Here is an 18,186-nt window from a genome sequence, read left to right as displayed (position 1 = left end):
AGTAAATGGAAAAGCAGGGGCAGGATAGGTATCTGGAATATTAGAGCCACTACAGAAACAAGGTTGACAGAGGGACAGGACTGAAGCTCAATGTTCTGGGGTGCAAACGCTACAGGTGAGCTAGACTTGGAGGGTTTTGCATTTCAGATTAGAGAGAACATCACTGTTCTTCAAGAGGATATTGCTGGGTTTCATCTAGAGGGGTATATGGGTAGATTTTAGAGGTAGAAGGGGATGATTCCTTTAATGGGATTGTATCATATGCCACAGGAATTTGAGTAAATTTGTAGGGAATTCATTCATCAGTGTTGGTATAATAAGGTTGTAATAGCGGGTGATTTCAACTTCCCTCATACTGACTTGGGGTTATGATAATAATGTGTTTGATGAGGTGAAATTTATAAATGAATATGTTTTCTCAAGAGAAATCAAAAGGCAGTAAAGAGGACTGAAGACATCAGGGTGGTAGATTTGTTTACAAGGTCATGAGTGGTTGGCAAGTTTGGAGGATTAGATCACATGGGATCCAGGGAGAACCACCAGCCATCCAATTGGATATTAAATAGGCTTGGAGGAAGGTGTCAAGAGTGTAGTGGGGGAGGGCAAAGGGATGGTGCTGTGTCCGATATTATGGTCATTTATAACTCTGAAATATTGTTGTTAACAAGGTTAACAAGGTTTCTGGTGACACTAAAATTAGGATGATAAAGGCGGTTATCTTAAGACCACAAGATCCAGATGTAATGTTGAATTGAGCCAAGGAACGGCAGACAGAATATAACTCAGACAGTAATCTATGAATTGCATTTTGTGCAGTGTGCCAGTGAGGATAAAAATAGGACGATATGACTGAGGAATTGGTGCCGGGGACAGGGTTTCAGATTTCTAGATCATTGCGATCAATTCTGGGAAAGTAATGATGTGCACAAAAAGGATGAGTTATATTTGAACTTGAGGGGGACCAATATCCTTGTGGGGAGATTTGTTAGAACTGTTGGGGAGGCTTTAAGTTACTGTGGCAGGGGAATGGGAACCAGACTGATTGGGCACAGAACGGGGCAGTTGGTATACAAGTGGATGCCGTGTGTAATGAGACTATGAGGACGGATAGGTAGATGAAAGGGCAAAGTTACTGTTCGTATAATGGGTTGAAGTGTGTCTTTAAGCTAAATAGTAGATGGCATAGTTTGGGAAAATGAGGATAAAGTAAAAGGGAAGGAAAGTGTAGGGGAAGTTATGAACACAGTCTCCAGAAAGAACAAGATGACAAAAAAATTTAGAACAGAATAAAAATTTAACTTCTGTTAACATGGAGGCAAAATTGAAAAGGGTGATGAATACAAGACCAGAATTCGGTGTTATATTTTGATTGAACACTATAACTTTAATTATCTTGCAGCACAGTTAGAAATTAGCAGGTATGACATTGTGGACTTCATTGTGCCATGGCTGAAAGTACATGATAGTTGAGCCAAGATCCAAGGATTCATTGTGTCAAAAGGACAGGCTGATAGGTATGGGGTGACTCTGCTGGTGAAAAATTAAATCAAATCCTTAGAGAGAGGTGACATGGGATAGGGAGATATAGAATCATTGTGGGTAGAGTTAAGAAACTGAAAGGATAAAAAGACCCTGATGGGAGTTCTATACAGGCCTCAAAACAGTTGCCACAATGTGGCATATGAATTACAATGAAAGATAGAAAAGGCATATAAAGGGCGTTGTTACAACAGGGGGATTTCAGTATGCAAGGGGTTTGGGAAAATCAGGTTGGTGCTTGATCCGAAGGGAAGGAATTTGTAGAATGTCTAGGGGATGGCTTTTTAGTGCAGCTTGAGGTTGAGTCAAATAGGAAAAAGGTAATTCTGGATTGGCTGTTGTGTAATGAAGCAGTTTTGATTAAGGATCTTGGGGTAAAGGAACCCTTTGGAAGTAATGATCAGGATATGATAGAATAAACCCTGCAGTTTGAGAGGGAAAAGAAGCTATCAACAGGTGTGTCAGATTTTAGTAAAGGGGACTACAGAGACCTTAGAGAGGAGCTAGCCAAAGTTGATTGGAAGGGTAAACTATCAGGGATGAAGCCAGAACAGTAATAGCTGGAGTGTTTGGGAGAAATTTAGAAGGCGCACAACAGATCTGTACATCCCAAAGACGTAGTATTCTAAAGAGAGGACGTGGCAACCATGGCTGACGAGGAAAGTCAAAGACAGCATTAAAACAAAAGAGAGAGCATATACCATGGCAAACATTATTGGGATGCTACAGGACTGGGAAGCATTGAAAAACCAACAGACAGCAACTAAAAAGCAATAAGCAGAGAACAGATGAAATTATGAAGGCAAGTGAGACAACAATATAAAAGCTTTTTCAGATTATATAAAGAGCAAAAGAGAAGTGAGAGTGGATATCGGACCACTGGACTTCACTGATACTGAAGAGGTAATAATGGGGGACAAAGAAATGGTGGACAAACTTGGTAAGTATTTCGTGTCAGTTCAGACATCACTGTGGAAGACACCGGCACGAGTGTCTGGGGCAGAGGTGAGTGTAGTCACTATTACTAAGGAAAAGGTACTTGGGAAGCTGAAAAGTCTGAATGTATGTAGATAAGTCGCCTGGACCAGATGGACTATACACCAGGGCTCTGAAAGAGGAATCTGAAGAGGTTATGGAGGCATTAGTAATGATCTTTTGAGAATCACTAGTTCTGAAATGGTTCAAGAGGACTCTCCACTCTTCAAGAAGGGAGGAAGACAATGGACAGGAAATTGCAGGCTAGTTAGCCTGACTTCAGTGGTTGGAAAGATGTTGAAGTCCACTATTAAGGATGAGGTTTCAGGTTACTTGGTGGCTGAAGTCAGCATTGCTTCCCTATGGGGATATTTTGCCTAAAAAATCTATTAGAAACTTTTGGAGAAATAACAGGCAGGCAAAGTAATGCCAGAAATTCAATAGCTGTCAGTACATGTTGCTTGATTTCAGAAGGCCTTTGACAGGGTGTTGCATCAGCTTGGGAAGCTGGAAGTTCTGGACCAGATGGACTACATCCCCGGGTTCTGAAAGAGGCTGCTAAACAAGATAAGAACCTGTAGTATTACAGGAAAGATAGGAGCATGGATAGAAGATTGGTTGACTGGCTGGAAGCAGAGTGGGAATGGTAGACTTCTGGTGACTAGTATTCTGCTGGGTTCAATGTTTGGACTGTTCCTTTTCACATTATGTGCCAATGAATGATGGAATTGATGGTTTTGTGGCCAAGTTTGAGGATGATGCAAAGGTAAGAGGAAGTTTAGGTAATTTTGAGGAAACAGGAAGTCTTCAGAAGGACTTAGGCAGATGAGGAGAATGGCCAAAGAAGTGGCAAATTCAAGTACAAGTTCAAGTTTATTGTCACATGACTTTACATATAACCATATAACAATTACAACACGGAAACAGGCCATCTCGGCCCTTCTAGTCCGTGCTGAACACTTACTCTCACCTAGTCCCACCCACCTGCACTCAGCCCATAACCCTCCATTCCTTTCCTGTCCATATACCTATCCAATTTTTTTTAAAACCAAATGAAACAATGTTCTTCCAGACCACAGCACATCCCTAAAACATATATCACACACAGCACTTAAACCAAAATATTACCATAAATAATAAAATATAATTCAATATGCTTGCAGCACAGGTAAACAGTAAACAGCTCACTGTCCTAGTGTCGAGGCCTCCATGATGGCAGGGTATTCATTAGACTCTCAGCCTGAGGGAAGAAGCTGTTACCCAGTCCGGCAGTCCGAGTCCTGATGCTCCTGTTCCTCCTTCCTGATGGTAGTGGGTCAAAAAAATTAGGGAATGTGTGTGGAATCTTCTTCAGAGATGCTTTGGGCCCTCTGTCTGCAACATTCCCAGTAAATGTCATAGAGAAGGAGGAGGGAGACTCCCATGATCCTCTCGGCAGTTTTAACTATCCTCTGTAGGGCCTTGTGTTCTGATGCCTTGCACACATGTTGCAGCCAGACAGGACACTCTTGGTGGTGCTCCTGTAGAAAGTTGGAGGCAGGCAACCTTGCATACCTCAGTCTCCTCAGAAAGTGTAGATGCTGCTGGTGCCTTCTTGACTCGTGAGGAAGGCCCAGTTTAGATTCATCTGCTACGTGCACACGAGGAACTTTGTCTCCATAGCAGAGCCATTGACCTGCGATGGATATTGGCCAATCTGTGCCTTCCAGAAGTCTACAATCATCTCTTTTGTTCTATCCACATGGAGTCTCAGGCTGCTGTGCAGGTAAATGTATGGTCACCCATTTTAGTGGAAGAAATAAAAACAGACTATTTTCTAAATAGGGAACAAAATCAGAAATCAGAATTGCAAAGGGACTTGGGTATCTTCATGCAGGATCCCATAAAGATAAGTTGAAGGCTGAGTTGGTGATAAGAAAGTCAAATGCAATGTTAGCATTAATTTTGAGATGACTAAAATTTAAAAGAATGGATACAATGCTGAGGCTTTAAAAGACATTCGTCAAACCGCACTTGGAGCATTGCAAGCATTTCTGAGCTCCTTATCTAAGAAAGCATATGCTGGCATTGGAGAGGATCTAAAGGAGGTTTAGAGTCATAGAGAAATACAACCCAGAAACAGGCCCTTTGGCCCATCTACCCCATGCTGAAACCATTTAAATTCCCAACGACCTGCACCAGGACTAAAGCCCTCCATACCCCTACCATCCATGTACCTATCCAAACTTCTCTTAAACATTGAAATCGAGCTCACATGGAACACTTTGCACTGGCAGCTCATTCCACACTCTCACCACCCTCTGAGTGAAGAAGTTTCCATTCATGCTTTCCTTAAAATTCTCAACTTTCACCCTAAAGCCATAACCTCTGGTTATAGTCCCACCCAAACTCACTCAGCAGAAAAAGCCTGCTTGCATTTACCCTATCTGCACCCCTCATACTTCTGTATACCTCTATCAAATCTCCACTCATTCTTCTACATCCTAAAGAATAACTGAATTTTTTGAGGAAGTGACTAAACACCTTGATGAAGGTAGAGCAGTAGATGCAGTGTATACGGATTTCAGCAAGGCATTTGATAGGGTACCCCATGCAAGGATTATTGAGAAAGTAAGGAGACATGGGATCCAGAGGAAAATTGCTTTATGGATGGAGAACTGGCTTACCCACAGAAGGCAAAGAATGGTTGTAGACGGGTCATATTCTGCATGGTGGTGTACCTCAGGGAGCTGTTCTGGGACCCCTAATCTTTGTGATTTTTATAAATGACCTGGATGAAGAAGCAGAGGGGTGGGCTAGTAAATCTGCTGATGACACAATGGTTGGAGGTGTTGTGGATTGTGTGGAGGGTTGTCAGAGGTTACAGTGGAACATCGATAGGATGCAAAACTGGGCTGAGAAGTGGCAGATGGAGTTCAACTCAGATAAGTGTGAGGTGGTTCATTTTGGTAGGTCAAATATGATGGCAGAATATAATACTAATGGTAAGACTATTGGCAGCGTGGAAGATCAGAGGGATCTTTGGGTCCAAGTTCATAGGACACTCAAAGCTGTTGTGCAGGTTGACTCTGGTTAAGAAAGCATATGGTGTATTGGCCTTCATCAACCGTGGGATTGAGCTTAAGAGCTGAGAGGTAATGTTGCAGCTATATAGGACCCTGGTCAGACCCCACTTGGAATACTGTGCTCAATTCTTGACACCTCACTACAGGAAGGATGTGGAAACCATAGGAAGGGTGCAGAGGAGATTTACAAGGATGTTGCCTGGATTGGGGAGCATGGCTTATGAGAATAGATTGAGTAAACTTGGCTTTTTCTCCTTGAAGCAGCGGAGGATGAGAGGTGACCTGATAGGGGTGTATAAGATGATGAGAGGAATTGATCATCTGGATAGTCAGGGGCTTTTTCCCAGGGTTGAGAGCACAGTTTTAAGGTGCTTGGAAGTAGGCACAGAGGAGATGTCGGGGTAAGTTTTTTTAACACAGAGAGTGTCAAGTGTGTGGAATGGGCTGCCGCCGATAGTGGTAGAGGCAGATACGATAGGGTCTTAAGAAACTCCTGGAGAGGTACATGGAGCTTAGAAAAATAGAGGGCCATGGGTAATTTCTAAAGTAAGTACATGTTTGGCACAGCAATGTGGGCCGAAGGGCCTGTATTGTGCTATAGGTTTTCTATGTTTCTATACAGTCCTAACCTATTCAATCTTTCCTTATAACTCAGGTTATAAGGAAACCCAGCAACATCTTTGCAAATTTTCTCTGCATTTTTCCATCCTTGTTTTTTGTCTTTCCTGTAGGTAGGTGGCCAAAAGTGCACACAATACTCCAAATTAGGCCTCACCAATGTCTTATACAACTTTAACATAACATCCTGTCTCCTGAACTCAATGCAATGATTTATGAAGACCAATGTGACAAAAGCTCACTTTATGACCCTATACTACTATAGGGTCACTTTATGACCCTATCATTGAAAGACGTGATACTACTTTCAATGAATTATCTATCTGATCTCCCAGATCCCTTTGTTCTACCATACTCTTTAGTGCCCAACCATTAATTGCATAAGACCTACCCTGCTTGGTCCTATTGAAGTGCACTTGTCTGCATTAAATTCCATCTGCCATTTTTCAGCCCATTTCCCAGCTGTTGCAGATCCCTCTGCAAGCCATGATAGCCTTCCTCACTGACTACTACACTCCCTATCTGGATGGCATTCACAAATTTGCTGATCCAGTTAACCACGTTATCATCCACATCATTGATATAGATGACAAGACAACAAATGACCCAGTACCACTGGCACAACACGTCACAGGTCAGAGAGGGAGCCCTCGACTACCACTCTCTGGCTTCTCCGACAAAGCCAATGTCTAATCCAATTTACTACCTCATCCTGAATGCTGAGTGACTGAACCTTCTTGACCAGCCCCCCACATGGGACCACCTTACTAAAGTCCACGTAGACAACATCCACTTTCCTGGTAACTTCCTCAAAAAAAACTATAAGATTGGTTAGATGTGACCTACACAAATCCATGCTGACTATCCTTAATCAGTCCATGTCTATCCAAATTGTTATATATCTGATCCCTTCAAATAACTTTCCCACAAGTGATGTTAGATTCACCGGCCTATAATTTCTTGGTTTATTTTACTAGCCTTTTTTAAACAGTGTAACAACATTAGCAATCCTCCAGTCCTCTGATATCTCTCCTGTCGCTAAAGATGTTTCAAATATCTCTGCTAGTGCTCCAGAAATTTCTGTACTTGCCTCCCACAGGGTCCGAGGGAATACCTTGTCAGGCCTGTGGGATTTATTCACCCAGATTTGTCTCAACCTAGGAAACACCTCCCCCTCTGTAATCTGTACAGAGTCCATGAAGCTGATGCCTCTTGCCTCACTTCTATAGACTGTTTCCATCTCCCAAGTAAATACAGATGCAAATAATTCATTTAAGGTCTCCCATCTCTTTTGGTTCCACACATGGATTACTATTTTGGTCTTCGAGCAGACCCATTTTGTCCCTAGCAATCCTTTTGCTCTTAATATACCCCTAGAATCCTTTAGGATTCTCCTTCACCTTGTTCGTTCAAGTCACTTCATACTTTCTTCTAGCCCTCCTGATCTCTTTCTTAAGCATTCCCTTGCATTTCTTGTACTCTTTGAGCCATCTGCACCCATTCACATACCTTACCCTGAAACCCTACCTCCTGTAATTTGATTATTAACCCTTTGATGCACCATCAATAACTCTCTGAGACGTGAGGCGAGATATCGGCTTTTATTGACTGGAAGAAAGAACAAGCAGCAATTGACCACCATGCTACATCCTGGAGACTGAGGGCTGGGCTCAGGCCTCAATCGCCTTTATGCCGGGGTCTGTGGGAGGAGCCACAGGAGCAGTCAGCGGGGGGAGGGGGGCATGTCCAGACAGGTATATGTACTTCACCACACCCCTTGTGGGGTACCTTGTCAAAAGCCTTCTGAAAGTCCAAGAAAATGATATCAACCGCTCTATCGTTGTTATAAATTTTAGTTGCCTCTTCATGGAACTCCAGCTATTAGTAGACCATAAGTTCCCCTTTCTGAACCCATGCTGTCTTTCTGCTTCATGTCTGTTCGTATCAGCTGCTTTTCCATCTCATTCTTTATTTTCTTGCCTGTGATACTTGTTGAGCTTACTGGTCTATAGTTAGCAGTGTCAGTGCGGTCACCCTTCATATATACGTTAGCCCATTTCCAGTCCTTGGAGATTTCACCGGTCTTCAATGACTTCTGGGAAAAATACATGTTCGGGATTCGTATATATAATCACAGACCTCTTTAAGTACCCTGGGTATATGTTATCTGACCCTGGAGATTTGTTAATTTTCAATCTTTTCAGCTGAAGCAGAACCTCACTTTCTAAGTTACTTAAAACAAGTTTATTTTTCTTTACACTTACTGGCATATTGCTAACACCTTCATGGGCGAATAGTTAAAATCACCTACTAAAACAACCTTATGTTTCTTGCCGGTCTTCCATAAAAATAAACAACCTTGCCCAGGCTTGCGCCCTGGAAGCTTTCCACGGTGCAAATACACGGTCTTTCGAGACTAACGGAGGCCTACATGTTTCTTGCAACCATCTGTGATCTCTTTACAAATTTATTCCTCTGAATCCCTCAGACTGTTGAGTAGTCTGTCATATAGCCCTGTTGATGTGGTCATACCCTTCTAATTTCTCAATTCCACCCATAGTGCCTCACTAGTCGAGTTCTCCAGTCTGTCCTGACAGAGCACTGCAGTGATGTTTGCCCTGACTAGTAATGCCACCCCTCTTCCTTTAGTCCTTCCCGCTCTGTCATGTCTAAATCAACAGAACCCCAGAATACTGAGCTACAAGTTCTGCCCCTCCTGTAACCCAGTCTTATTAATGGCTACAATGTCATAATTCCAGGTATATGGGGATGATTTAGTGAATGAAGGGGTTAGCATATGAGGAGCTTTAGATGGCTCTGGGTCTATACTCTCTGTAGTTGAGAAGAATGGGTGACATGGTAGTGTAGCAATGAATGTCATACCAGCATAGGCTCATTGAGCCCATTACCCTACTCTAACTCTCTAAAATGAGGGGGGATCTCAGTGAAACTGAGATCCCCCTCATACTGACAGAGAAGATGTTTCCTGTAGTGGGAGAATCTGGGACCAGAGGGCACAGCCTCAGAATAGACGGACAGCCATTTAACAAGAGATGAATTCCTTTAGCAAGAGAGTGACAAATCTGTGGAATGCATCACCATGTCATTTAAAATGGAGGTTAATAGGTTCTTGATTAGTAAGGCTTCAGAGGTTATGGAGAATGGGGTTGAAAGAGATAATAAATCAGCGATGATGGAATGGCAAAGCAGACCCTGTGGGCTAAATGACCCAATTCTACTCCTATGCCTTATGGTTTTAATTGCAAGGTGACGAAAATGAAAGATGTATGTGAGTGGTCAGTGCATGAGGAATCCTGAAGAGAGTTGTAGCACAGAAAGCTAGATACATGCTTGCCAAAAGATTGGAAACAGTTGGTGAAGAAGGCACAAGGCTGTGCTTAACTTTGGGTCATTGATGACAAGTGTTGGGACTCGGGATATATCCACACAAGATACTGGACAGACTGTAATTGCAGTTCTGTCCAACTGTCCATTGGAAGAATGTTATTAAGGCCAAGCGGGCATGGGAAAATTCACAAGTACTTTACCAGGACTGGAGGGCTTGAGTGATCAGTGGGAGCTGCAAAGATTGGGATTGGTTCTCTGAAGGTAAAGAGGTGGAAGAGTGACCTTATAAGGGATATAAAAATCACGAGGAACATGGTTAAGCTGAATAATCGTCTCTTTCCCCAAAGAAAAGCGGGAGGGAATAGGTTTAGGGTGAGAGTGGAAATATTTAAGAGGATCTGAGGGATAGATTTTTCACACAGTTATGTGGAATGAGCTTCCAGAGGAAATGTTAGAAGTGGGTACAAAAACAATGTGAAAAACACTTGTGGAAAGAGGATATGGGTCCATTGCAGTTAAGCAGGTTTAGCTCATGTCGGCACTTTAGCCAAAGGGCTCGTTTCCATGTTGCTGTCTGATTCTAGATTTATTAGAGATACAGTATGGACCGGTCCTTCCCGCACAATGGGCCGCGCCGTTCGGCAACCCACCCATTTTACCCTGGTCTGATCACAGAATAATTTAAATGACCAATTAATGTTCTAAACAGGTCTCTGGACGGTGGGAGTTAACCGGAGCATCCAGAGGAAACCCAGACACAGATGGGAAGAACGTACAAACTTTCTTACAGGGAATGCCCAAATTGAATTCTGAACTCTGATACCCCAAGCTGTAATAGTGTTGCACTAACAAATATGCTACAATGGTGCCCCAGTGACTTAACAATGTCAGATATGTGTGTGTGATTATAAGGAACTCTGTGTATGGAGAGTTACATTCAAATAGGTTTTTAGGGAGTGAGATTGGGTGAAAGTGTGTGGGGAATGAGACTATAAGAACGGTTAGTGTAGGGACTGAGACCGGGGTGTGTGTGGAGTGACAGTTGGGTTAATAATTTGAGGGGAGACCATGATTTTGTCTGCCCCATAGGGAGCTGTGTGTGTTCAAAACTGCAGGAAAAGAAGAGGGAGTTAGCCAACATCGTTACATTGAAAAGCTGTTTGTATGGATTTCTTGCAAGCCATCACATCATTCAAATGAGGGCTGTCTGGGTTGTCATATTCCTGCCTTCAATAGCCCAGTTCTCCAGCTTTCTAGTTTATACTTCAGCTGATCCTACTGAACTCTCTAGTATTTACACAAGCAGAACATAGGGTCAGGTCGTACTAGTTTTTTGGTAATGGAGGAAATGTGCTTAGGAAATGAGTGAAGCATATGCTATGAAATGCTTGCATGAAAATCAGGACGTAGTGATTGGAAGGATGCTTTTGTTTATTTACCTAGCCAGAATTCATCTTCCAGGTTTCCAAAGCCCACACGGTAATCTGCCCACTTGCGTGAGAAGTCCGTTAGCCCATTCTGTCGTCTCTGGAACACCTGCAAGGGCAGTACACTGTTCACTCTAATGCAGCAAGGCATTCTCTGAAAGACATGTCAGTACTCCAACCTGAGAAGCTAGCAGGCCTTGGGAAATCAGCTGACTCTGCATTTTCTTATCCCAAGCTCCTGTACCTACCATGTTATAATGCAGCGATCCACACCAATCTGTTGTTCAAATGCCACTGCAGCAGAGATGCAGAGGCAGAAGATACCCATTGGCCAGCCTGTGCTGAACCAGCCGGGGAGGGTTGGCTCTCCTCCTGGTCAGTCATAGGGTCAGGGAGGTAGAGATAAGCGGATTGGGTGATTGGGGAAAGAAGGAGGAGGAGATAAAGAGAAGAGGGTGGGAGAGAGAGTGAGGGGAAGATACAGAGAGAGAAGGAAGGGAGGAAAAAGATTGAGGAAGGAGGGGAGGAGAAAAGGAGAGGAAAGGGCAAATGTGAGAGGGAGTAAGTGAGAGGGGGAGGTGAGATGGGGAGGGAAGGGGGCACGGGAGGAGAGAGTGGGGAGGGGAAGAGGTATGTGGAGGTGTTGCACTTTGGAAGATTAAACATAAATTATTATTGGCAGGATATTTTACAGAGTTGATGTACAGGGGGATCTTGTGGTCCAAGTTCATTGCTCCCTGAAAGTTGTTGATAGAGAGATAAGGAAAGCATATGAAATGCTAACTTTGTTAGTCTCATTGAATTGAAGAGTCAGGGAATTAAGTTGCAAATTCCAGTTGGGCTGCATATGGAGTATTGCATTCATTTCTAGTTGCCCTATTATAGGAATGATGAGGAGACCTTGGAGAGGGTGCAGAAGAGGTTTACCAGGGTTCTGCCTGAATTGGAGACCATGTACTATAGTGGGAGGTTGAAGAAAGAAGGGGAGTATTATTGGGAGCAAAAAGGGTGAGGAGAGGCCATTTATATGATTATAAGAGGCACGGGGGAGGAGACAATTAGTATGTTTTTCCTCAGAGTCCAAATATTTAATACTAGGGGGCATGCAATTAAGGTGAGAGTGGCAAATGCAAAGGAAATGTGGGGTTAACTTATTTTATACACAGAGAGAGGAAGATGCTTGGCATGAGCTGGCAGGGGTGGTTGTGGAGGCAAAGATCAACAGAGGCATTTACGAGGCTCACATACAGGCACATGAATGTACAGCAAACGGGATATACAGTATACATTGTGTAAGTAGAAGGGGATGATTTAGTTAGGCATCTAATTAACAGTTTAATTATTTTGCAGAATATCATGGGGCATAGAGCCAATTCCTTTATTGTACAGAGTAGGGGAGAGAGCCAGAGGGAGAGAATCAGAGGTGGGGGAGAGAATTGGAGGGGGAAGTGTCATAAAGGGAAAGGTCAGAGGGGGAAGAATCATAGGGGAAAGAGTCAGAAGGGGATAAGGTCAGAGGGAGAAGAATTAGAGAGGGGGAGAAACGGGAGACAGAGGGAGAGGCAGTGAAGGAAAGAGATGGGAAGAGGGGATACAACGAGGGGCAGAATGGATGATGGGTGAGAAAGAGAGGGGTGAAAAGTGGGGAGAAAGGGTGAGAGAGTGGAGGGGAAAGGGGATGAGGTGAAGAAAGGGGGAAGAGAGAAAGAGGCATAGAGGGAAGTGAGAGAGAGGAGAGAGGCGAGAGAGAGGAGGGAGGGAGAAAAGTAGCAGAGAGAGAATGCAGAGAAAGATGAGAATTGTGGTGAGAAAATACATGAGAAATTGGGGAGGTAGCGAGGGGATGGGGACATTGTACTAGGGAAAGAGGTGAGGGAAATAGAGACAAGAGAGAGGATGGGAGAGAGAAGATAGGGAGGGAGAGTGAGAGTAGGAAGGATATTGAAGGCTGAGGGGGCAATGTTGTTCTATTGGTAGAAAATGAAATCAAATCATTAGAAAGAAATGACATAGTGTCGGAGTGTGTATTATTGTGGGTAGAGCTAAGGAACTGCGAGGGTAAAAAACCCTGATGGGAGTTCAGTTGTGAGGAGCAGTAAGAACGTGGTCCACAAATTACAATGTTACCAAAAGGGCAATGTTACAATAGTCATGGGGGATTTCAATATGCAGATAGATTGGGAAAATCAGGTTGGTGTGGGATTCCAAGAGGGGAAATTTCTAGAATGCCTAGAGATAGCTTTTTAGAGCAGCTCATGGTTGAGCCCACTAGGGGATCAGCTATTCTGGATTTGGTGTTGTCCAATGAACCAGAATAGATTAGGGAACTTAAGGTAAAAGAACCCTTAGGGTAGTGATCATAATATAATCAAATTCATCCTAAAGTTTGAGAAAGGAAAGCTGAAGTCAGGTACATCAATATTACAGTGGAGTAAAGGGAATTACAGAAGCCCTGAGAGAGGAATTGACCTGAATTGATTCAAAGGGAACACTGGCAGGGATGATGGCAGAACCGCTATAGCTGGAATTTCTGGAAGCAATTTGGAAGACACAGTAAATGTGCCAAAGAGGAAGAAGTATTCTAAAGTCAGGAAGACACAACTGTGGTTAACAAGAGAAATCAAAACCAACATAAAAGCAAAAGAGAAGACATATGATAGCGCAAAATTAGTGGGAAGTTGGGTAGCCTTTGAAAACCAACAGAGGGCAACTAAAAAGGTCATTAAGAAGGTAAAGTTGGAACACAAAAGTAAGCTAGCCAGTAATAATAAAGTAATTTTTAAAAGTTTCTGCTGATACATAAAGTGGTGAGAGTGGATATTGGATCACTGGGAAACAATGCTGGAGAGAAAGTAATGGGAGACAGGGAAATGACAGATGAACTGAATAGGTATTTTGCATCAGTCTTCTCTGTGGAAGGCACTTGCAGTATGGTGGAAAGTCCGGGTGTCAGGGGTCATGAAGAGTGTGAAGATACCATAACTAGAGAGACGTTTCTCGGGAAACTGAAAGCTCTGGAGGTAGGTAAGTCATCTGGACCAGATGCTGTACACCCCAAGGTTCTGAAAGAGGTGGCTGAAGAGATTGTGGTGGCATTAATAATGATCTTTCAAGAATCACTAGGTTCTGAAATAATGGAAAATTGCAAATGTCACTCCATGCTCAAGAGGGGACAGAGGCGGAAGAAATTAGTTAGGCGGCTAATTAGTCTGACCTCAGTGGTTGGGAAGATGTTGAAGTCGATTATTAAAGATGCGGTCTCAGGGTACTTGAAGGCACAAGATAATTTCAGCTGTCATGGTTTCCTCAAGGAAAATCTTGCCTGACAAATCTTTTGAAATTCTTTGAAGTAGCAGCAAGCAGGATAGACAAATGAGATTCATTGATGTTTTGTACTTGGATTTTCAGAAGGTCTTGGACAAGGTGCCACATATGAGGCTGCTTAACAAGCTATAAGCCCATGGTATTACAGGATAAATTCTAGCATGGATAAAGCAGTGGCTGATTGGCAAGAGGCAAAGAGTGGAAATAAAGGGAGCCTTTTGTTGTTGGCTGTCAGTGGCTAGTGATGTTCCACAGGGGTTTATGTTGGGATTGATTCTTTTTTATGTTATATGTCAATGATTTGGATGATGACATTAATGGCTTTGTTACAAAGTTTTCAAATGATATGAAGATAGGTGGAGGCACAGGAAATTTTGAGGAAGCAGAGAGATTACAGAAGGACAGAAAGATTCAGAGAATTGCCAAAGAAATGGCAGATGGGATACAATGTCAGGGAGTGTATGGTAATGCACTTTGGTAGAAGAAATTAAATGGTTGAATATTCTGTAAATGGAGAGAAAATATAAAAACTGAGGTGCAAAGAGACTTGGGAGCCCTTGTGCAGGATTCCGTAGAGGTTAATTTACAGGCTGAGTCTGTGGTGAGGAAAGCGAATGCAATCTTAGCATTCATTTGAAGAGGACTAGAATATAAAAGCCAGGATGTAATGTTGAGACTTTATAAAGCACTGGCAAGGCCTCTCTTGGAATATTGGGAGCAGTTTTGGGTCCCTTATCTTAGAAAGCATATGTTGAAACTAGAGAGGGTTCAAAGGAGGTTTGTGAAAATGATTCCAGAATTGAATGGTTTGTCATTTGAAGAGTGTTTGATGGCTCTGGGCCTGTATTCACTGGAATTCACAAAAATGAAATCTATTGAATGGTGAAAGGCCTTGATAGAGTGGATGTTGTGAGTACATTTCTTTTGGTGAGCAAGTCCAAGACCAGAGGACACAGCCTCAAAATAGAAGGGCATCCTTTTAGAATGAAGATGGGGAGTAAATGCTTTAGTCAGAGAGTGGTGAATCTATGGAATTTGTTGCCACAGATGGCTGCAGAGGCCAAGTCTTCATGTATATTTAAGGCAAAGTTTGATAGATTCTTAATTGGTCAAAGCATGAAGGGATATAGAGAGAAGGCAGGAGATTGGGGTTGAGAGGAAAGTTGGATCAGCCATGATGAAATGGTGAAGCAGACTCAATGGACAAATGGCCTAATTCTGCTCCTATATCTTATTGTCTTATGGCTACTGAGTGGGAGGATGGTGAGTATGGGGGTGGTGAGTGAGAGGACAGGGAGTGAGTGGGTGTGGAAGTAAATTCCGAATAAAGGATTAAAATATCTGTGTTGTTAACACCCTGCACCTTGCTTTAATTAGCAGTATGCGGAGTGCTGGCCTCAGTGAACAACACAGCTGTGTAAACAAGATGAAAACAGTGAAGGTTATGAACTGTAGGGAGGACCTTGTGGGCTGATAATTAAAAAGTGTGTCTGGTTTCCCTTCACCTGTCAGGTACAAACATATGAAACAAATTATACCTTTGTACTTTAATGACTTACTGGATCTAAGGATTTAATGAGCCTTCTATATAGCCTAAATAAAGATTCACCATTCAGCCTGGGTTCTCATCATGTTTCCAATAATCTGCCTTAGTTTCAAGGGTGCTTAGCCACTTATCTGTTTTTTTTAACATTGACTAATGTAATTGACTTCCTGTGTGCATGTTTAAGAAAGGCTATGACACTTGTTTTTTTTTTTGGAAACTCGACGTTCGCTCTGTTAGTGTGTCATTCTTCCTTTATTCATGAATAAAGGTATTCTCCAGTCACTTCAAAGTCCGTGTCAAATTTATTTGTGATCAACTTTAAATGAACTTCAAAATAATTTCCCCTAACAATTTGTCGCTCAGCATGAGGCTCCTTTCAAATGGGGCCCAACGAACCATTACACTGAGAGTTTAAGAAGTGAGATCAGTGAACAAGACCAGTCGACGAGGAAATCATGGGGAACGTTTGATCGTGAGTGACTGAGAGGCTCCGGAGGGGCGTGGGACAGGACCAGTAGGGTAAGACCATTGCAGGTGAGGGGCCAGCCCGGCCAGTGTCATCCCTGAGCTCCCGGAGAGGAGCAAGACAGTAGATGGGTCCAAGCCCCACAGCACTACTGAATAGTCAAATTAAGGACAACAGTTATCTTGAAGAGTGAGATAAATTCTGGCCATACAAGGGTAAGGGAATTGTGGTGTGATTAAAAACTAACTAAATTTGATTACAGGTTGACTTTAAACCAACAAGTAAGAAATGGGTAGTAACGAGAGCAAATGTGCAGTAGGCTCCACCACTATAAGAGCAGAGACAAAAGCAAGGCCTGCCGATCCACCGAGAAAGGCTCCAATGAATGAACATGCTGAGGAAAGGGTAAAGCAGTATAAGAGGATGAAGCAATGTCTGGATGAGCCCCTAGGAATGCCTGGAATCTGGAAGTAGCAGGTAAGTAATGAATTTTTCTAGTGATTTATACGGATGGAGCCAGCGAGACTAGCCCTGTGGAAGAACTAATTTAAAGAAAATCCCTTACCAGAAAGGTGAGACCAAAGGAGGGGACGTGGACCCCAACTGGGATTTAGAATACATGATGTGTTTTAACAGATGGGAAGAAGGGCAAAAAAGTTTCCAGCCACCAAAACCTAAATCTAAGATGGAGGATTAAGTACAAAAATACACCCTGCTCCTCTTTCCTCCCCCTGTGGGACTCTATCCTAAAATCCTAAATGATGGGCTGCCGGAAAACCTCATTAGACCATAAGATATCGGAGCAGAATTAGGCCATTTGGCCCATCGAGTCTGCTGCGCCATTTCACCATGGCTGAAACTAATTTTCCTTTCAGCCCCAATCTCCTGCCTACTCCCCGTATCCCTTCATGTCCTGACCAATCACAGCTGCTTTCTGGTTTCCTGGTGCTGATGATGGATATAAGAAAAAAAAGCCAAGGCTCTTGGTGGAGAGCATTATAAGATGTACTTGAAATGCCAAATTTTTTTTAGCCCTGAAGGAGGTAACTGCCGAAATACAGCTATACCCTCCTCAGATGAGCAACCTCCTGGAAGGAGACCACTCCAAACCCAATGTATCCCTGGGATAAAGCCCCCACCCCACCCACCTCTAAGCCTAAACATCTACGCCCGATGGTGAAATGGTTAAAAGAGCAATTTCAAGGCACCTTTCTGAATGGCATAATCTAATTTGGTCCCTATACTGGAGTGATAATAACAAATCCTCTTAAAATTCTTCCTTTTAGGATCCCTTGTAACCCCACCCACTTCCCCTTAGTGTGACCCTCCACTTGAAAGCAGTGGATCTGTCCTTGTGGGCATTGCACAAGGATCATGTAGGTCTAGTTGCCTCTGCGGCACCCCAGCGAGCCACACTTAAAAGCAGGTTATCGAGACTCTTGTACGGCAAGGAGTGCTACACATGATGCAAAGCCTCGCAATGCACCACATTGCCAATCCCTAAACCAGGCAGGCCGGACTAATGGCGGTTTGTGCAAGATTTACGGGCTAGCAACCAGACAGTATGGCCCATTTTCCAGGTTGTACCGGACACAACTGTTATTTCGGTTTCTGTACCATCAGAGTTACTGACCTCTGTGCCGCCTTCTCAGTCCCACTGCACAAACACTTCACGTATAATAGACAACAATATACCTGGACGAGGTTGGCTCAGGATTATACTGAGAGCCCAGCCGTGTGTGGAGATGCAGGATGAGGCGATTTGAATGCATTACTGTCCCCAGGCACTAGCATCATTTTTCACTCTGCTGATCTGCAGCTGGCCTCCAAGACACTGGCGGACTGCCAGAGAGATTCTGCAACGCTGTTAAACCACCT

The 18,186-nt window shown here is 43.2% G+C and overlaps 1 protein-coding gene across 1 annotated transcript in view; it reads right to left on the bottom strand.

The window, feature by feature from the left end:
- The window catches only part of tnr (tenascin R (restrictin, janusin)), a 167,825-nt gene that overhangs the window by 16,514 nt on the left and 133,125 nt on the right, over nucleotides 1-18,186 (bottom strand). The window contains exon 16 of the mRNA XM_059983537.1: nucleotides 10,985-11,081. Coding sequence (XP_059839520.1) covers nucleotides 10,985-11,081 — 97 coding nt within the window. The remainder of the gene's footprint in view (nucleotides 1-10,984; nucleotides 11,082-18,186) is intronic.

Source organism: Hypanus sabinus, chromosome 11 (assembly GCF_030144855.1).
Source record: "Hypanus sabinus isolate sHypSab1 chromosome 11, sHypSab1.hap1, whole genome shotgun sequence".
In the NCBI taxonomy this organism is placed as follows: Eukaryota; Metazoa; Chordata; class Chondrichthyes; order Myliobatiformes; family Dasyatidae; genus Hypanus; species Hypanus sabinus.
The sequence above is the reverse complement of the archived record's forward strand: the minus strand, read 5'-3'. Positions and strand labels throughout refer to the sequence as shown.